The sequence below is a fragment of the Elephas maximus genome, chromosome 22, assembly GCF_024166365.1.
Source record: "Elephas maximus indicus isolate mEleMax1 chromosome 22, mEleMax1 primary haplotype, whole genome shotgun sequence".
Taxonomy (NCBI): Eukaryota; Metazoa; Chordata; class Mammalia; order Proboscidea; family Elephantidae; genus Elephas; species Elephas maximus.
The window spans coordinates 17,668,806-17,690,062 of record NC_064840.1 but is presented as its reverse complement, the minus strand read 5'-3'; the positions used below and the strand labels follow the sequence as shown (position 1 = coordinate 17,690,062).

General features: G+C 49.5%; 1 protein-coding gene across 4 annotated transcripts in view; it reads left to right on the top strand.

Annotated features, from left to right (window-relative positions):
- The first annotated feature begins 3,087 nt into the window (after nucleotides 1-3,087).
- PXN (paxillin) overlaps nucleotides 3,088-21,257 on the top strand; it is a 50,434-nt gene continuing 32,264 nt past the window's right edge. Inside the window, exon 1 of one of the 4 annotated variants that reach the window (XM_049865741.1) lies at nucleotides 3,088-3,256. In XM_049865741.1, the coding sequence (XP_049721698.1) occupies nucleotides 3,244-3,256 (13 nt within the window). In that variant the 5' untranslated portion in view covers nucleotides 3,088-3,243. Of the gene's footprint in view, nucleotides 3,257-7,760; nucleotides 9,340-21,257 lie in introns of those variants that run through there. The other 3 variants (XM_049865742.1, XM_049865738.1, XM_049865739.1) reach the window with 3 other exon arrangements.

The following is a 21,257-nucleotide window of genomic DNA, read 5'->3' as shown; positions in this document are numbered from 1 at the left end:
TACCCAGTCTCTAGTATGTTGTTACAGCAGTCCTCAGAAACTAATGCACTCCTCAACATCAACTAGTGCAGTGCCAAGCTTAATTTGTTAAATGGGTCCTTAATAAATGTCCACGCAACATCTATTTATTGAGCACCTATTATGTACAGTGCCCTGTGCCACATACTGGAAGAGCAGTGAGCAAGACAGACATGGCCCCTGCCTTTCTGAAGACTAGAGTCTAGTGGGCATAAGAGTTATTTAATTACATCGAGCACTTCAGGATGCTAAGAATAGATCTTAATAACAGAGGCCCTGGCATAGTCCAGCAGTAGGTAAAGGAATGGTTTTCTGAGGCAATGGCTTTTAGGTTGAAACCCCCAAAATAAGGATGACAGCATTTAAAGCTGTGCCATCCAGTGTGGTAGCCACAAGCCACATGTGGCTAATGGGTACATGAAATGCAGCTAGTTGAACTGAGATGTGCCATAAATGTAAAATCAACGATGACAAAAGTCAACCTATAGGACAGAGTAGAACTGCCCCATAGGGTTTCCAGGGAGTGGCTGGTGGATTCAAACTGCCGACCTTTTAGTTAGCAGCTGAGCTCTCTCACACCACTGTGCTGCCAGGGCTCCACAAAATACACACTGGATTTTATATGAGACCAAAAAAAAAAAAGAGTGTCTCTCGTTGATACTTTTATATTAATTACACATGGAAATTATAACACTGGATTAAATATGTTATTAAAATTAATTTCACCTGTTGCTTTTTACTTTTTCTTTTAAATGTGGCCACTAACCAGTTGCCGTTGATTCCGACTCGTGGAGACCCCACGGGTATCAGAGTAAAACTGTGCTCCACAGGGTTTTCAGCGGCTGATTTTTTCTTGGGAAGTAAGTCACCAAGCCTTTCTTTTGAGGCACCTCTGGGTAGACTTGAACCACCAACTTCTAGGTTAGCAGCTGAGTACAGTAACTGCACCATTCAGGGACTCCAGTGTAACTATTAAAGCCATTGCCATCGAGTTGGATTCCGACTCATAGCGGCCCTATAGGACAGAGCAGAACTGCCCCATGGGGTTTCCAAGGAGTGGCTGGAGGACTTGAACTGCCGACCTTTTGGTTAGCAGCTGAGCTCTTAACCACTATGCCACCAGGGCTCCGCCCACGTGACAGTCCAGGAAACCAAAATCATCAGTACAAGAATAGCGAATGCTTGTTGTTGTGTGCAGTCGAGTTGATTTCAACTCACAGGGACTCTACAGGACAGAGTAGAACTGCCCCATAGGGTTTCCTAGGCTGTAATCTTTACAGAAGCAGATCAGGAGGTCACTGTAACTACTAGAAGATTCTAAATTACATATGTGGTTTGGATTCTATTCCTATTGGACAGTGCTGAGTTAGAGAGTGCTTTCTGGGTGACAAGGACCATTCTAAGTACTTAATGGGTAACATCTTGTTTAATCCTTTTAGAGATGATTCTAAAAGCTATTACTAATCCTCACTCTATAGAGGAGGAAACAGGCAGACAAAGTAAACCGCTAAGATTAACCACCAGCAAAGAGTACAGCTGGGATTTGAGCCTGGGTGGAGTCAGCCCCAGGGTCTGTGCTCTGAACCGCTACGCTACACCACTGAGCAGAGAGGCCTGTGTGCTGGGACTGGAAGAGGCATCCACTGTAGCCCAGGCGGAAGGAACAGCACGTGTGAAAGGAGGACATTCAGAAGACTAGGTGGACCGGGGTCCATCTGGATTCCAGGGAGGGTCTGCTTTCTTGGGAGCTACTATTACCTCACCGTGGGGACTCTGAAGTCAGTTTTTGCAGGGCTGTCTGTCTGCCTTGTCAATGCCAGTTAATCTTGAGGAAGCATGAAAAAACCTGGATTGAGTCAAGGGAGTCTGATTACTGAGAAGACAAGGTCTGAGGGAAGGAGGTGGAAGAGGGGGAGGAAATGGATCCCAGGGGCTGTTAAACTAGTTGCTGTGAAGTCAATTCCGACTCATGGCAACGCCATTTGTGTCAGGGTGGAACTGTTCCCTAGGGTTTTCAATGGTTGCTTTTTCAAAAGTATATCTCCAGGCCTTTCCTCTGAGGTGCCTCTGGGTGCATTCCACCACCAACCTTTCGGTTAGTAGCCAAGCGCTTAATGGTTTTTTGACACATAAGGACTCCAATTTAGATAATAGGTATATAGTATCTGTCTTTTGGAGTCCCTAGCTAGCACTCGACTACTAGCCAAAAGGTTGGTGGTTTGAACCCACCCAGGGGCACCTCAGAAAACGGGCCTGGCGATCTGCTTCTGAAAGATCACAGCCTTGAAATCCCTGTGGAGCACAGCTGTACTCTGCACACACGAGTAGGAATCAACTAGGCCACAACTAACAACGATAACAACAATCTGTCTATTCAGGCACTCAGTTGCTGAGTGTGTGGGGGCAGAGCCCCTCTGGGGTCTGGGATGGCAATGAGATGATTCAGAAAGCTGTGCCTGACATGAGTGTGACATTCTGTAGTTTTCCCTTTAATATCTGAGGTGGGGTCCCCTCTGCCCCATGCAGAGTTTTGGAAATGGCTCCCTCTCGGGAAGGTAGATGTGACGAAGATTAAGAAGTACCTCCAAGTTTTGGATCTGGGCCTCAAAGCCCGGGCTGTGAGCTGGGGACAGTTCCTCCAAAGGCAGGCTCCCAACTTTGTCTGGTCCTGATTTCGGGCCTTCCGGGGAGGTGACTTACCAGGAGATGGACACAGAGGCAGGCCGACAAATCTGACCTTGTAGTGAACTCCTGATGACTGAGTGACTGATGGGTGTCAGGCAGGCACATGTCGGGTGGTGAGCTATGAAGACAGGTGGACAGACCTGTCAGCCAGACGGTCGGTCAGCCACGTGGCTTTGAGATGGACAGAAAGACCCCAAGGTTTGAAGGCCCCAGCACCTCCCACCTGCCCGCTCGGCCGCTAGGGGGCGCCGCCGCCCCGCACCGCCCAGCTGGGAGCGCGCTCGCGGGCCAGCGCCGGGGGGGCGGTGCCAGCGTGCGCACGGGGTGGGGCCAACATGCTGGCGGGGCGGCGGGGGCGCGGCGCGCGTGCACGCGGGGCGTTCGGAGGCGGGGCGGCGGCGCACGCGGGCGCGCGCGGCGGTGGCGCGTTCCGTTTCGGGCCGAGGCTCGCGGCGGAAAAGTTGCGGGGCGCAGAGGAGCGGCCCCGGGACGGGTAGCGAGCTCGACGCCGAGCCGGGTCCCGGCGCCCGCGGCCTCGCCATGGACGACCTCGGTGAGTGAGCGGGAGGCCGAGGGAGGAAGCAGCGAGGGGCGCGCGGCCCCGCGCCGGGCGGGCGCGAGCGGGCGGCGGGGGCCGCGGGATCCCACCCCTGGCAGCTTCGTCCCCGGCGCATGTCCTCTCGCCCCGGGCTCTGCGGGGCCGGGATCCCGGCTGGGCCTGAGTCCTGGGCCAGGCCGGCCCGGCTGTCGTCCCCACAGCCGCCACCCCCCGCCTCAGGGGCGGCCCCTACGTCCGGAACCCCCTATCTCGAAGACCCACCCCCATTGACCAGACCAGCCCCAGGGACCGGCCCACACCTCAGGGACCCACCCCGTCCGCCGCAGGGGCGGGACCCCCACTTCCTGGAGCGGTCCACTTCCTCAGCAGTGGGACCCTCACTTCACTGACCCCCACCCCACCCCACAAATCTGCCACCTAACTCGGGGAGCAGCTACCTAATCTCTTGCGTGGCCCCTAACTTCCGGTCCCCTCCAGGGCCACCCTCACTTCACAGACTAGCACCACTATTTCAGGGATAGCCCCTCCACCTAGGAACCCACCCCTATAATTTCACAAGTCAGATTCACAAGTTACGGTTGAGCTTCCCACGACCACACCCCTGTTTTAAGGACAAGTCCCCCAATCCGCCCGACTAACCCCCTACTTCAGGTCTGGCTGCCCCGTTTCTTGGGCCGGTCACTCCAGTGCAGTATCAGAGCCCTCTACCTTCCTGACCGCCCTCCCACTCTGAATCAGCCCCTCAGTTTACAGACCAGCCTCTCCCCCTTCGTATCACAGACTAGCCTAAACCTGGAAGGGTAAACTGGGGAGACAGGACTCTCCCCCCCAACCTAGACCCTGGTGAAATGTCAGGGGAATGAAGTGGGAAGTGGGAAGTGGGCCCCAAGGTATGGCCATGAACTTGTCCAGACTGGCAGGACCCTCCCCCCTCCCCCCTCCCAGCATCAGACCCTGCTGGAACCCACACAGGTAAGGAGGGCAGGATGCCCAGAACAGAGTTTTACTGTTTTCATGTTACTGGAGCCTTAAGACTACTACTCTTTTCAGTGCACCCCCTCCCCAGGCTCGATCTGGTGTTAGGGCAGGAGAAAGTTTCTCCTGGAGCCAGGCATTGAACCCAAGGGGGTTGGTGCCAGGGTTCTAGGAATGCCTTGAGTGGCCGGTACCCCGGGGAGGGGGGGAAGCTTCCCTTTCTCTCCCTCCCCTTCACGCCTGAAGCTGCAGAGCACTGAGCTATGGCCATGAGGAGGGAAAAAAAGAAGTTTCTTTTCTATAGGACCCTTGTCTTCGCTCTCTGGACTGTGGGTGGCTTGTGTGACCACTGATGCCTCCTCTGTCCCAGCACTGAGGAGTAGATTCAACAGACAGGACTGGTGGCACTAAGACTGGCTATTTGTAGGCATTGGAGTGCCAAGTTGGAGCCCTGGTGGCTCAGCGGTTAAGCGCTCAGCTGCTAACTGAAGGTCAGCGGTTGAAACCCACCAGTTGCTCTGCAGGAGAAAAATGTTCTTCTCTGTCCTGTAGTGTTGCTATGAGTCCCAAGTGACTTGAAGGCAACGGGTTTGGTTTGGTTTTGGAGTTCCAAGGGGGCAGGGGAGAGGACTCGGGCTTGACCGCTCCTTGCCAGCTTCCTTTTGGGATCAGGGTGCCCCTGAGAGATCCTGGAGCTGGGGGTAGTGGAGGATCCCGCCTGTTTTGCAGAGCGTGGTGGCTGCCAAGCATAGTTCTGCCTTTGGGTCAGACTTGGCACCTATTTTTCCAACGCATTCAAGGTTGGCATGGCTTCCAGGCAGGTATTTTTTCTTTTCACATCAAAACAACTAAGCTGAAAGGAGGCTGGGGGCTAGTCTTTGAGTCCGGATCCGAAAGCCTCAGTGCTTTCTCAGCAGGGACTGGGGAGCAGAATTACAGTTTCTGAAATACTGATGTGGTCGTGTTGCCTTTAGACAGCCCCGGTGCTGTTTGAAGGACTGAGAAAGGTCTTTGTAGAGTTCGCAGCTTCTGAACTCCGGAGTTCGTGTCTTCTGACGGTCTCCCATTTAGGGCCAGGAAATGGAATACAGTCTCTGAAAGGAAAGAGTACAGTGGCAGAGGGAATTGTAGGAATTTAAATTCGCTGCTTATGGATACTTTCTCATACCTCAACTTGTTTCGTTCTCACAACAGCCCTTTATAAGAGCCCCGTAAGGCTGCTGCTGGAGTCCCTGGGTGACACAAATGATTACGTGCTTACCTACTAGCTGAAAGATTGGTGGTTTGAACCCACCCAGAGGTGTCTCAGAAGATAGGCCTGGCAGCCTGCTTCCAAAACATCATGGCCTTGAAAAGTCTATGGAGCAGTTCTACTCTGCACACGTGGAGTCGCCATGAGTTGGAATTGACTCCACAGCAACCAACGACAAGGCAGTTGCTATCCTTACTCCCTGCCTTTTACAAATGGAGAAAACTAAGACTAAGAGAGGTTGCCCGAGGCCGTACGGCCACTAAATGACAAAACCACGACCGGAAGCCCAGTCCCTAGCTCCTAGATTTGCAGCTGTTATGTACCAAGAGGACTTTCTTCCTGAGGAGGGGTCGCAGGGGAGTGATGGGTGCCACCTGGAACTTCTGTGCCTTCCAACGTATGCTCTCAAGTTGCTTGGGTCCCGGCTGCCCAACTTCCTTGGCCTGAGGTCCCAGGAGGCCAGCGCTGCCTGGCTGACCAGAGCCTGGGGTGGGAGGAATGGGGTGTGAATAGGGGAGAGGAATTTGCCTCAGTGCTCAGACTCCATCAGCTGTCTGCATGGCTGCCCACACACTGCCTGTCAGCTGTTTTTCTTAGCTAGGGTGGACACAAAGGCCAGGCCTCTTGTTTTTATTTTTCTCCGAAGAGTGCTTTCAGCTGTGAGCCTCCTAGTCCCTAACACAAGGGAGAGTTTACGGTCTGTCCTGTGGCAAGGCCAGAGGGGGCAGAGCCTCTCCTGTGACTTTGTTTTTTGGTCTTTAAAAAAAACAAAAAATAAAAAACAGGAGCGGGGGAGAATGTTCCTCTCCCCAGAGCAGCCAATGAGAGACTTACCATGTGCTGTTTAATAAGTTACAAATTTATAGGTCTTTGGGCAGAAAAACATAAACACAGAGCACCCTGCCCTGCCCTGTGTGTTCTTTCCACTTTTTGCTGTGGGGTAGCTGCTGGTGGCTTTTCTCATTACTGTTTAGATGCTGGTTTGGCCAGGAGTTCGCTCTGTTTGAGTTCTGGCCGGAGTTTCCTGGACAGTTTCCACAACACTGAGGTGCACTCTGGTTATGTTTGCTGACCCTCCTCGTTGCCCTCCCCTGCTTCACGATCTTCATGTGGTTGGGGCTGAGGAGCTCTGACCACAGCAGTGCTCCAGTAATGGCCCCACAGGCAGGCTGGGAGACAGGCATGGTCCTCAGCATTCTACAAAGCGTGTTATCCCTGGAGTCCTCACAACCTTTCCTAGAGAATGTTTTGTCTCTGTTTTATGGGTGAGAAAACCCGAGCTCAGGGAAGTTCAGTAACTTCACCCAAGCCCAGCTGTTGTTGTGTCAGTTCTGACTCATGGAGACCTCATGTGTTGCAGAGTAGAACTGTTCTCCACAGGGTTTTTGGTGATCGAGTTTTTAGAAGTAGATCTCCAGCCCTTTTTCCTGAGGTGCGTTTGGGTAGACTTGAGCCATCAATCTTTTGGTTAGCAGCCAAGCATGTTAATCATTTGTACTTTCCAGGGACAACTCAGTCAAAGTTAGTTTTACATATACAGTGTGTACACACACACACACACACACACACACACACACGAGTCGAAATTGACTCGACAGTAATGGGTTTGGTTTTTTTGGTTTTATATACGTATATGGAGTCCTTGGGTGCCACAAACAGTTAAGCACTCAACTACTAGCTGAAAGGTTGGCAGTTCAAACCTACCCAGAGGCACCTCGGAAGACAGGCTTGGCTATCCTCTTCTGAAAGGCCACAGCCTTGAAAGCCCTATGGAGCAGTTCTACTCTGTACACATAGGGTCGCTATGAGTTGGGACTGACTCAGTGACAACCAACAACAACATATATGCAGTGAAGTAGGGATTTGAACCAGGTTCCAGATCTGGTCATCATTATCATAATAAGGTAGTGAGTGCCTGGTGACTAACGCAGGGGATGAGCCATTGGGCCTGCTGAGTAATTGGCAGGTTCCTTTGTGTTGCTACAGGAAGGGATAGTTACCTTTAAAGTTTCTGCCCTGGGGCCGTCCTCAGGAAATGCCCTGTATGGCAAAGGGAGGGTCCAGTTCAAGTCTTTATGGCTCTGCCTTCCTCATGCCCATCAGGGGAACAGCCAGCTGTTGGCAATGCCCAGTCTCTGCTGAAGTCTGGACATGTCTTCTTTCAACTTCTCAGCAGTCCTGACCCTTTGGAAAACAGTGCCTCATTGTCCTTGGGGGTAGTGTTGGGGTGGGGGGCAGGGGACTCGCCTGGGGCATTCCAGGCTATGAAGCCACCCTGTTTCCATGGAAAGTCTGGATTTATGCTTGCCGGACTGTGGTGTCTCTGTGTGTCAGTCCAGGGTCAGGGCACCCAGCTGCTGGGTCTGAGGAAGATGCAGCTTTTGCCTGTGAGCGAGGGTACCCTCCTAGTAGCTCTGTGACAGCGCCAAGTCTCTTGGGCTGTGACCTAGTTACAGCCAGGGCCGGGACTCCAACCCTGTCATGTTTGCTTCTTAAGCAGGTGCTGTTACCACTGGCTGAGCTGTCTGCTGCCTGGGCAGCCACAGCTTGGTGTGGACAGGCTGGGGCCATAGCCCACTCATTCTGAGTTCATCTCAGCTTCCTGAGGTACACCTGAGGGTCTGTCTCAGTGTTCCTTTTTCCCATCGTCCCCAGTGGTGACCATACATTGGTGAGGCTGGGTGTGCCCTTGGCCAGAGGGGCTGATTGAAGGTCATTACCGCTGGGGTGCTGAGCAGCCTGCCTCCCCTCTGTGGTCATGGTGCATGGAGTGTGCATGGAGCTTCCCTTGGGTCTTAACTTGTTTCAAGGCCGGAGATGCTGAAAAATCTTCTTCGCAGCTTTGCTCTTATTCACGTTCCAGCCCTCCTTGGGTTGCTCTGCTCTCAGCACCTTCATTAATAATAACAAACAACTGTAGAACACTTTCTTTTTTTGGAACAGTGTTTACGGAATTCTTCCCTATGATATTTTTTGAGCACTATGTGCAGGACCATGCTGGCTTTTTTTATTTGTTGTTTCATTGAATTCTCCTGTCAGCCATATGAGGCAGGTTCTATTACTGTTATTACTACCCATTTTACAGATGAGGAAACTGAGGCACAGAGAGGATGAGCCCACCTACCCAAGTTGTACAACTAGTGTGTGGCAGGGCTGGGATTTGAATCCGGGTAGCCTCGCTCTGGGAGTCCCTGGGTGGCGCAAATGGTTAACATGCTTCGCTGCCAACCAGAAAGTTGGAAGTTCGAGTCTACCCAGAGGCTCCTTGGAAGAAAGGTCTAGTGATCTGCTTCTGAAAAATCAGCCATTGAAAACCGTATGGAACATGGTTCTAATCTGACACACATGGGGTCACCATGAGTCAGAATCGACTCTATAATAGTGGACTGGCTGCCTCACTCCAGAGCCTGGGCTCATAACCTCTTTTTTACACTTCTATTCATGGTACTCAATCTGACCTTGGTTGCCCTTGTTTGGTTGTTTCATTTCTGGCATGCTAAAGATCTTTTCTGTCCCGTCCCCACACCTCTCGTTCTCTGTTCAGCCTCCCACTTCCTTTTCCTGTTCTCTCTGCTTCTTCTCTCTCCTTTGTTCTTTCTTGGGACACCAGGGTCAAGATGGGATGCAGGGTACTGTGGCTGCTGCTTCTCCCTCACCGGTCACCTCTGTAGTTACCACTGTCCCTGGAGATGTAGCTACCTGCTTTTATGTCATCCGAGGAGAACCTGGGACAAGTCCTCCAAGGTCTCTCTCTCACCATTTCTGCCTGGGGATAAGAAGCCTCCCCGCGGCCCTACCACCTGTCCATCGCACGGGAACGCATGCTGGCACAGTCCTTGTCCTTGTCCAGGTGTGTGTACATTGCTGTTTGAAGTGATTCCGTTTCCAGAGAAGGAAGTTTTTGAAAACTTTTAAGTTGGAGAATGGTGAATGAGGAACGTCTTATGGGAGAGGGAGAAAAAAATAAATAAAAAGAATCAGGAATCTGAGTTCTCTCGGAAGCTTTGACTCAGCAACTGACTAAAATGGCATCCAGGGGTGTCTCCTCACCTGGAATAGCCCAGGGCCTCTACAGCCTCACAGGGGCCACTTTGCTTTTTTCAGTTTGGGTCTTGCTGAGTCTCACATCTGGCTTGAGTGTACTTTCCCATCCCGATAAGTCATCTAGCTAACTAACTGGTGGCCTAACCGGTGGGACTCAGGGCTGGCTTTTCCAGGGAAGCCTTGGATGTTGGGCCCGTGGCAGCCGGAACGTGCGCTTGGCAAGGGCGGCCACAGTCTGGCCAAGCTCTGCAGAGCTGTGGTGACCACGTCTTCTCTTAGAAAGTGCCTTTTCGTGCTTGCCTCTTGTGTGATTGTGGTACTGTGGTTTCATGGGAGAATGCCCTTATTCTTGGGTGCGTGCTAAATTATTTAGGAGTGAAGTGTTTTGATGCCTGTGACTTAGTCTTAAATGATATAGTAAAAAAAGGGAGGTAAATGCACGTAAAAAACCAAAACTCATTGCCGTCAAGTTGATTCCGATTCATAGCAACCCAATAGGACAGAGTAGAAGTGCCCCATACGGTTTCCAAGGAGTGGCTGGTGGATTTGAACTGATGACTTTTTGGTGTATATGTTTATATACCCATATATATGTGTGTGTGTGTGTATATATGTAAAACCAAGAAGCCCTGGTGGTGCAGCAGTTAAGCGCTTGGCTGCTAACCAAAAGGTCAGTGCTTTGAACCCATCATTTGCTCCACGGAAGACAGATGTAGCAGTCAGCTTTTGTAAGGATTACAGCCATGGAAACCCTAGGGGGCAGTTCTGTTCTGTCCTGTAGGGTTACTGTGAGTTTGAATTAACTCGATGGTAACGGGTTTATATGTATAACCAAATCCATTGCCATGGAGTTGATTTCGACTCATGATGACCACTCGTGTTACAGTGTAGAACTGCTCCCCAGGGTTTTCTTGGCTGTAGTCTTTATGACAGTTTGCCAGGCCTTTCTTCCGTGGTGCCTCTGGATGAGTTTGAACTGCCAACCTTTAGGTTAGTAGTCAAGTGTGAACCCTTTTGCTCCACCAGGGACACACAGTGCACAAACACATGAGCACGCCTACATGCAAAATGGCAAAATGTTAATAACTGTTGAAGCTAAGTAGAGGGTATGAGGGCATTTATTATATTAGTCTTGGTTTTTCTGTATGTTAGTTTTTAGGATAAGAAGTTGGAAACAATAAGAAAAGCCCTTTTTCATAGTAGTGTCAAGAATCATTCTCACAGGGGTGCTAGGAAGCATCTGTCTATCATCGATCTGAGTGATCACCGGGCCTCCCATGGCTGTCTGCGAAGGTGGTAGAAAGACTGGATGAGCAGGTGGGAGCCGCAGGCCCTGAATAACTTGACTGGCCAACTGTCGGCTGGGATGGGGGCGCACAGCCACCGTGACCCATGCAAAAAAAGACAGGGCCAGAGATAGTGAGCTTACACATGTGTGGAGGCAGCCTGGGCATTATTTTGGATGTGGTGATGTTAACTGGACCAAGGTCAGGGCCAGTGAGATTCTGAGCCCTGGTTGGAGCGAGGTAGGGAGCTTGGAAGGGATGGTCAGGGCTGGTGGGAGCAGAGGGCAAGGTCTCTGGGGTAGCTCAACCCTGGGGGAGGGAGGAGATGCCATTTCCTTCACATCATGAACCTCTTATCTGTGGCCAAAGGAACACCATTAGCCTGTGGGCAGCATGGGCTGGAGTGGCCCAGGCTCTTGCATGCAGCTTGAGCTGGCCATCTAGTTCTCCAGACTTCAAGCTCCCTCTCCTGGAATCCCCACTCCCCGGTTCCCACTGGCCTCATTTATGCTGACTCAAAGCTGGGCCACTGGGCCCTCCCATCTGTTTTTGGGAATTAGCTGGATTCTGCACTGTGGCCCCTTGGCTTGGAGGCAGAGGCGAGGGCCCTGGTGCCTCCTAGAAACGTCCTGGGTGGCCAGCAGGCCCTGGTAAGGGGAGTGCTTTACTCTAGGGTCCTCTTTGCGCCTTCTGACAGGTCTGTAGACAGGGACGCAGAGCTGGCCCACCTGGTAAAACCATGCGTTCTTCCTGGTGAGGTCCCCCAAGTGGTGTGTCAGGGCTTCACCCTGCCTGTTTGAAAAACAGCATGCTGTGTTTTGAGGGAGGGGGAAAGGGGGTGGTGCTGGAAGGAAGCTTTATGTAATTCTTGGCTGGGACTCAGGTAATTGTTTTAATGAAATGGAATGCAGCTTATTCAGAGCTCAGCTTGGCAGAAACAGCCATGTTCTGTTCTGTTTTCTTGTTGGGAAAGGGGGGAGGCCACACATTTCCAGCTGTTTGGAATCGAAGAGCCTCAAGTAAGCTTGAGCAAGGTGGGTGGAAGCCTCTGGGGAGCTCTTTTCTGGTTTAAGTGAACGAGCCGAAGGCCGCTTGAGTCCCATCTGGACATAAGTCTGTGTATCTTTACGAACGAGCCATGGAGCCTCTGGCCTCTTCCAACAACAAAAAAATGTTACTGAAAACAGGCTGTAAAATGGGGCTAACGCCTGCCTCCTGGGTCTTTGGGGAGCTGAGTACACTTCAGGGAGACCCAGAGTGGCTGTCTCTTTGTCAATTTGCGTTTTACTCCACCCACCACATCACCTTCTTTCCACCTCCACATCTTTTGTAACTCCCAGCCCCCACCCTTAGTCCCTGGGTAGTGCAGATGGCTAACATGCGTGGCTGTTAACCAAAAGTTGGGAGTTAGAGTCTACTCAGAGGTGCCTCGGAAGAAAGGCCTGGCTATCTACTTCTGAAAAATCAGCCACCAAAAACCCTATGTGAAGCTGTCAACTAATAGGTTCTTGTGAAGCAGACTAGCTAATTGAAGTCAGCCAGACACAGGGTGGGGAGAACAGAAGGGTCTTTTTCACAGTTTGCAGATGGGGAGACAGGCAGGGTCTCCTCACCTAAGGCTGCCGGCTCCCTGAACCAGGCCAGGTTCGCTCCTTTTAGAGGGAGTGACATACACATGCGTGAACAGTGAGACGAGGATCTGCAGTCTTGTGATGCGTGTACAGTCTGCATAATTTTAGTGAATGAGTTTTTGCACACGGCTCTAAAAATACTGCACACAGCCCTGAAAAAATGGTGATGGCGCGCCCCTGCCACCCCAGGAAGGTCATCTGGTGGGTAGGTCTGGAGTCAGCGCACCTTGGCCTCCTGCCAGGAGAAGACGAGAAACCTGGGGATTTGACCAATCATGGCGAAGTGCTGTAAAAGTTGTAACAAAAATGTAGCAAGAGTAGACTTTTCTGGAAAAACAGCTATTATGGGATGGTTAATAACCCTTAATAACCCTTTCATGACTGCCTGCTTCATATGGAGCACAGTTCTACCCTGGCACACATGAGGTTGTCATGAGTTGGGGTTGACTCAACAGGAGCTGTTTTGTTTTGTTTTTTCCCCAAGCAGAAAGGGATTTATTAAAGGATATTAGGTGTCTTGTAGAATCACTGGGAGGACTTAAGAGACATACTCAAGACTAAACTTCTAGGAATTATACTCAGAATGTCTTGTGCCCCTGGCAAGCCTGAAATGCCAAAATCTTGACGTTATTGCACCTGTAACTGTAGAAACTCGATCTTTCAGCCACTAAATACTGGGGCAGCTGGTTTTTTATTTCACCTGGTATCTCCCATCCATGTAGACATCTGTGACCTAATGTTCTCCATCTACAGACCCCCTCCCCCTGCTACTTCCTTTCTCCTGTCTCTGTGGCTTCTTTTTATCTTTGTGCCCTCCCTAACTTCTTTACTTTGCTCCTTTTTCTGCTTTTAACAGAGCCTAGGCCCTTCTTGACGTTTTCTCTCTTGCTGGGCGCTACAGTCCATCCACTCTAAAGAGGAATTAGCCATTATGTACTCCTTGGCCGCCATGTTTTCCCCTCCCTTCCTTAAGCTCTGCTCTGCAGAGCCTCCTCGACTGACTGCCTTTCGTGTTTCCTTCTCTGAGCCCTTCGTGTGCATTTGTGTTTTTCCAAAGGCTTGGCTCAGGCCTCCCTGTTTTTCCTCTTTCTGAGCACTGAGGTCAATTTATCTACTTGTGTGACCTCTTTTATCACTCGTGTGCTGGCGACTCCTAAATTTGTATTTCCACCTCGGACGCTGACGTGGATCCTATTGTCCAGGTTCTTCCGGTCCGCTCGCCAGCAAAGACCCAACTCATTTCCTTCTCACTCTCTCTCGGTGACCGTATTGTCTGATTTCTCTGTTATGGTCTCTTCTGTTCTCTTGGCCTGTATTAAATAATGGGCATTCGTGTACCACTTTCAGGTTTAGGAAATGTTTTCATTTGCTTCATTATTTCTGGTATGATTCTGACAACAACCTTTCAAAGTAGATGGTGGTTGTCCCCTTGTTACAGATGAGGAAGCTAAACTAAAATTCAGAGGGTTTAGGGGACACACCCGGTGTCACCATAGACAATGCTACGATTACTTGAGCCTAGGTCTTCCAACATCACACCCATTTGCTTTTTGGTTCTTCATGCCAAAAACCTTAAGGCAGAAGTGGCAAATCACTGGTCGAATTTGGCCTTCATGCTATTTAAAAATATTTCAAAATTTCTTGTCAACATTTAAAGCATCAGGAGATTACACATAAAGTCCACATGTCTGGTTTCTTTTGAAAAATCAGATTTGGCTACGCTGACCCATGTTCCTACGTGGCACCACTTGGCTGAGCTGAACAGCTACATCGCTGTTATTTGGTCCTCCCTGTTGTTTACATTATGGAGTCCCTGGGTGGTGCAAAAGGAGCCCTGGTGGCACAGTGGATAAGCGCCTGGCTGCTAACCAAAAGGTCAGCGGTTCAAACCCACCACCCACTCTAGAGGAGAAAGGTCTGCTCCCGTAAAAATTACAGCCTTGGGAACCCTATGGGTTAGTTCTCCTGTATTCTACAGAGTTAGTATGAGTAGAGGAATCGACTTGATGGCAGTGGGTTTTTTTTTTTTTTTTTGGGTGATGCAGACAGTTAATGTGCATGGCTGTAACTGAAAGGTTGGGATTTGAGTTCACCCAGGGGCACCTTGGAAGAAAGGCCTGGCCATCTGCTTCTGAAAAATCAGCCATTGAAAACCCATGGAGCACAGTTCTACTCTGACACACATGGGGTTGCCGTGCGTTAGAATCGACCCGATTGCAACTGTTTTTTTTTTTTTTTCTTGGTTGCTTACATTGGGTGTAGCTTCCTGCAGATGTATTCCTACTTGGTTTTGCTCTGGAGGGTTCTAAGATTGTTCTCTTTCTGCCCTTTTTGTGTGACAGACGCACCATTGTCAAGTCTAAGGGTTTCTTGAACTGCGCTGAGTTAGACTTGACTTCGGAACACCCCAAGCACTTAGCTCCACCTTGAGTCTGGATCTTTGTCAAAGGAGCAGAAAATAGGCGCCTTCCCCTTATCTGTCTGCGCACACTCTCTGCCTTTAAGATCTCAGCTGAAGCCATCTATTTGAGAAGGCTTTATTTTCTGGTGGAAACCCTAATGGCATAGTGGTTAAGTGCTATGGCTGCTAACCAAAGAGTTGGCATTTCAAATCCGCCAGATGCTCCTTGGAAACTCTATGGAGCAGTTCTACTTTGTCCTATAGGGTCGTTATGAGTCGGAATCGACTCGACCGCACTGGGTTTGGTTTGGTTTTTTTTCGTATTTTCTGGTTAAAACTAGCCAACCTCTGACTTCGTTCTGGGCCTTGACCCTTCCACTTAGATGGAACTTTACAGATGTGTGTAAATTGCATTCTGTCTGCCCTGTGCCCTGTAAGCCCCTTGAAGGCAGGGATCTTATCCGACTGGCTGGCGTTTGTAACCACTAAGTACTGCTCTGTTCTTTCTGTGGTTGCTTAATCAACATTAGATAGTGGTTGGTGATTAAATGGGAATGAGCTGTGGATACCCACTAGGATGCCGGACCTCCAGCAAACCACTTCCTCTGCCAGAGAATCAGAGAGTGAAATCCCCAGGGTTTGGGCTGAGCAGACAGCATAGTGCCACGGTGAGAACACAGGCCACACCTGCGTCTGTATAGACTCTGCCACTTGCTGACTATGCGACCTCGGCCAGTCACCCCATGCTCTAAGCCTCAGTCCAGTCATTCGTGAAACAGGTGCATTTCCTGAAATACTTTAAAGTGCTCAAAATAAAGCGTTGAGTGGATGGTAACTATTGTCATGAGTTCTTGGAATAACCAAACACAGCACTGGGGCTTGATGTTCTGTGTCACCTTCTCGGTACTGTTCCGGCTTTCACTTCACTGTATCTGCCGGCTGTGTTTCCTGTGGCCTTGGAGACGGCCAGTGGCCAGTTAGTGCACAGGTGTCGGTTGGCTGTTCAGCTGGGCTTGGGAGGAATCTGACTTTGGTTATGTCTCAGGAGAATGTGATCTAGAACTATCGTGGAGAGTATGGGGGTAAAATGGCCACACCCGAGTGCTGGTGGGTTTAAGTCGGGTTTTGGTTTTGTGACATTTTATTTCCCCTGGGCCTCTTTGGTAGCTTCAAGGAGGAAGCAGGGGGGGAGGAGGCCTTTTGGTGGGTTGATTTATACTAGTGGCTTATCTAACACTATGCTTTGAGAGCTGCCACAGAGAGCTGCTCTGGGGTGTGACTTCCAGAGCATTCTCCCTCCTGGTCAAGGCAGGCCATGAAGAATGTTCTGTGACATCTTCAAAGCCTCTCTGGACAGGTTTGGCCATTGAGGCTCCTAGTTGTTGTCATTGTTGCTAGGTGCCATTGAGTCAGCTCCAACTCATAGCAACCTTATGTATAATGGAACGAAACAGTGAATGCCCTGGGCTGGTAACCAAAACATCTGAGGTTTGAACCCACACAGAGGCACCTCGGAAGAAAGGCCTGGCAGTCTGCTTCCAAAAAAGCCATTGAAAACCCTCTGGAGCACAATTCTACTCTGACACACGTGGGGTCACCATGACTCAGAGTTGACTTGATGGCAGCTGGTGTGCTCTGGGTCTGGCAGTGTCTCTCCTCTGTTTAAAACCTCGGTGTCCCTCTATCACCTGAGCAAAGTTTATAGCGAAGCGTCTCCATCTCGGCACTATTCACACTGAGGCTCATAGCAGCAGTAGAAAAGAGCAGTTTGGTTTTTGAACAGTGAGCTGTGGTTTTGTCCAAAGAGTAGGCATAGCTGTTAGAAGCTGGGCCAGTGACTGGGTGGCCCTGCCACCTCTGTGCTCTTTTAGGGGCAGTTGATCAGTTGGGCCAGTCCTGGGCTTGGTTAGGGATTGAAGTGGCTCTGAGAGTCCTGGCCAGGCTTTCCTGCTGTTTCTGCTTCTAGGAACATTCCCCTGCCTTAGGGGGAAATGGGAGTGTCCTCTGGCCTACACTTGGCTTCCTCTGGATTTGCCATTTCCCCTTTTGTCTCTGAGCTGGGCTGGCCAGCAGGGGTGGCTTCTCATCACTGGTGAGCTTGAGCATGCCTGGCGGGGCTGGATTCTCTGGGGCGGGCAGATAGGGCAGCTGTGATGCTACGAACACTGCACTGCCCCGCTGAGCTCACTCGGTCACGTGCTGGTCATGTTGGAAAGCCTGTCGTCCCCAGGAGTGAGTGGGTTTGCAGTTTTTCCACCCCTCTGTATTAGCATCAGCTTAGCTGTGTCTTTGGGGTGAGGTAGCCGTTGGGATAGCTGGGTGGCCTCTCTGCCTCCTGGTCTCACCATCTCAGATGGCCTCACCTTCTCCCGTGTCCTGAATTTTCTAAGAATCCCTGACCCCCTCCTTCTTGGGAAATCAGCACTTGAAGGCTTTTTGTCTGGTCTGCTGGTCAGAGGCAGCCCAGCTAGAAACAAGCTGGGGAAGAGACGCATCACCTGGAGGCGGTTGTCATAGCTTCCTGTGGTCAGTTGTGGTCATCTGCTTCCAAACATCCTGTTTGCGCCCTGAGAGCCTGAGGGACACTGACCTGAAGACAGCTGTTACATGCCTGACTAAGGGTCAGGAGCATGGGGCCAGGGATGTCACAGCCCATCTGCCCCAGAGAAGCCCCTCTTGGCTCACTGGTCACTGGCTATCGATGGCATTGCTGGTAGCATCTCCTCTCAGCCTTGCTGGCTTGGGCCTTATGTGCAGACTCGCATCCTGACCCTGCCTCACCTCCTCCTGCTTCTCCAGCCTGCGAGACTGTCCCTCCGGATGGTCTGTTTGGGTATAATCAGTGAACACTCCCCTCTTTGTGGTTCTGGGCTGATTGAATTTCTTAGACTCCTATGCTTCCAGAAAGGGCGCCATGGGCGTCACCTCACCCTGTGATTGGGGGTCTCCAGCTATCACCTTCTTTAGTCAGAGCTGTTCGCTTTTTTTATCTGTTTCATATGTCTGGCTTCTGTCTCAGGTTGCAATCGCAGAGGAGGTCTTGCAGCTTTTTAAAAAACTGCTAATGAAAATGCAAAAACATTGGAAGATCACCTACCAAGTCCAGCTCTCTTGTTTATAGAGGGATATACTGGGGAGAAGACTTGTCCAGGTCATTGGGTACCCAAGCAGACTGTGCTTTGTCTTCACACTAGCCTTTTTTTGGAAGGTCTGGGGTCCTAGTTTTCCTCGTTTGCAGAAATACACACGAGCCACAGTGTAGCCTCAAGGCCTCTTTTTTTCTGGGGACTTTTCTCATGTCTGGTGCAAACGGTTTGTGCTTGACTACTAACTTCAAGGTTGGCAGTTCAAACTAGCTCCGTAGTGCCATGTAAGAAAGGCCTGCTGATCTGCTTCCATAAAGATTACAGTCAAGAAAACCCTATGGAGCAGTTCTATTCTGAAACACATGCGCTCGCCATGAGTTGGAATAGACTTGAAGGCAACTGGTCTGTTTTTTTGTTTTCCTTGGGACATTTTGCATCCAGTATTGGAACCCTGGTGGTGTAGAGGTTAAGGGCTACGGCTGCTAACCAAGAGGTCGGCAGTTCGAATCCGCCAGGTGCTCCTTGGAAACTCTATGGGGCAATTCTACCCTGTCCTATAGGGTCACTATGAGTCAGAATCTACTTGAGGGCAGTGGGTTTGGTTTTGGTTTTGGTTTTATTGTTACTTAGTTTTGTAAAAGTTTTTATGTCACAAAGATACATGGTTATTATAAAAAGAAAAAAAAAAAGGTATAAAAGTGAAAGTCCCTTCTTCCTTTCCCCCACCAGGGGTAACTGTTGTTAATTGTTTGGTATATATCTTTCCAAAGCCCTGGTGGCACAGAGGTTAAGAGCTCAGCTGCTAACCAAAAGGCTGGCAGTTCGAATTCACCAGCTGCTTCTTGGAAACCCTACGGGGCAGTTCTACTCTGTCCTGGAGGGTTGCGATGAATCAGAATCAACTCAATGGCAACGGGTTTGTTTTTTTCTTTTTTTTTGATATATTTTCCAAACCATTTTCCATAATTTATAAATTTAAAGCATACATATGCTGTATATGCCCTTCTTTAAAAAAAACAAAAAGACTTCTGTATTTTCTTAAATGTTTATTAAAAGGGCTGGTTATATTATTTCTTTTAATATATAACTTTTTTAAATTGATTATCAATGTTACACATGTTCATTGTAGGTAATCAGAATACAATTGAGATGCGCAAAGAACTTAATGAGACCTCAGAGAGAGAATCGTCCGGAGATTATAAAACCAAAAAACCAAACCTGTTGCTGTCGAGTCGATTCCAATTCATAACAACCCTATAGGGACAGAGTAGAACTACCCAGTAGGGTTTCCAAGGCTGTGATCGTTATGGAAGCAGATTCCTACATCTTCCTCCCATGAAGTGGCTGGTGGGTTCGAACTGCTGACCTTTCAGTTAGCAGCCAAGCACTTAATCACTGCGCTGCCAGGGCTCCTTTTTATCCAGAGATAACCATAATTAATATTCTAACATTTCTGTAAAATCTTTTGAATGTGTGCATATTTTCATAATTGGACTAATAACTGCTAACATCGATGTAAAATTTACTGTGTGCTAGACACTGTTCTTTTGCTGAGCACATTATTTTGCTGAGCAAATAATGCGAGAAGCTGGGCTATATGAAGAAGAACGGGGCATCGGGATTGGACGAAGACTCATTAACAACCTGCGTTATGTGGATGATGCACCTTGCTTGCTGAAAGTGAAGGCGACTTGAAGCACTTACTAATGAAGGTCAAAGACCACAGCCTTCAGTATGGATTGCACCTCAACATAAAGAAAACAAAAATCCTCACAAGTGGACCAAGCAGCAACATCATGATAAACGGGGAAAACTGAAGTCGTTAAGGATTTCATTTTACTTGGATCCGCAATCAACAGCCATAGAAGCAGCAGCCAGGAAATCAAAAGACCCATTGCATTGAGTAAATCTGCTGCAAAGGACCTCTTTAAAGTGTTGAAGAGCAAAAAGGTGTCACCTTGAAGACTAGGGTGCGCCTGACCCAAGCCATGGTATTTTCAATCTTGTCATACGCATGTGAAAGCTGGATGATGAATAAGGAAGACTGAAAAAGGATTGACGCCTTTGAATTGTGGTGTTGGCAAAGAATATTGAATATACCATGGACTGCCAAAAGAATGAACAAATCTGTCTTGGAAGAAGTACAGCCAGAGTGCTCCTTAGAAGCAAGGATGGCGAGACTGCGTCTTAGATACTTTAGGCATGTTAGCAGGAGGGATCAGTCCCTGGAGAAGGACATCATGCTTGGCAAAGTAGAGGGTCAGCGGAAAAGAGGAAGGCCCTCAACGAGGTGGATTGACACAGTGGCTGCAACAATGAGCTCAAGCATATAACAACGATTGTAAGGATGGCGCAGGACTGGGCAGTGTTTCGTTTTGTTGCGCATGGGGTCCTTATGAGTCAGAACCGACTCGACGGCACCTAACAACAACAGACACTGTTCTAAGTGCTTTGTTTGTACTACCTTATTTTTTTTTCTCCCAGCAAGCCCCTGAAGTAGGTGTTCTTGTAGGTGAGGTCACTAATGCACAGAGAGGTTAAGTGACCTGTCTAGGGTGAAGAGCTGGTAAGTGCCAGAGCTGGGATTGGAACCTGGGCAGTTCGTCTGCAGAGGCTGTGCTTTAGACCATTGTCCCATACAGTTTCTTTGGTTACGCTGTATACTCTACAGTGATTCCCTCCTGTCAGTGAGGGCAGTGCCCCTGAGGAGGAAGGAGGGGAGACGGGAGGGGGGGAAAGGTGGTGTGTGTGTATGTGTATGCGAAGTCATCTATGCTTCATGTGTAGTGTGCTTGGGTGGTACAGATGGATCGATGATCAACTAGGTATATGGCTGGGGGAGTGTGTTGAACACAGACCCCTCCCCAGATCTCTTACAGACAGAAAACGATTGGAAAGTATGTGCTTCCCTCCTGGGGAGGCCTGTGGGCCTTCCAAAAGGAAGGGAGCATTTCCTGACCCATAGCCATCCCTCTACCCACTCTGTTTCAGTGGCCAAAGGTCTGGGGTCCCTTTTGTTTCTAGTCTAAGTACTCTATTGGCCAATGGCCAGCTGCCTTTCATCTTTCAGGTTGTTTGCTTGTAGCTTCTGCCTCCCTTAGAAAGGCTTTTGCTCTGTAATTGAGAGAGAGGTGTTGAAATCTCCAGCTAAAACTGGATTTGTCTCTCTTGCCTTTTAGTTCTGTCAGTTTTTGCTTCATCTGTTTTGAAGCTATGTTATTGAATGTATACACATTTAGGATTATTATGTCTTCATGATGAATTGACCATTTTATCATTATGAGATACCCTTCTTTACCCTTGGTAATATTCTTTTCTGG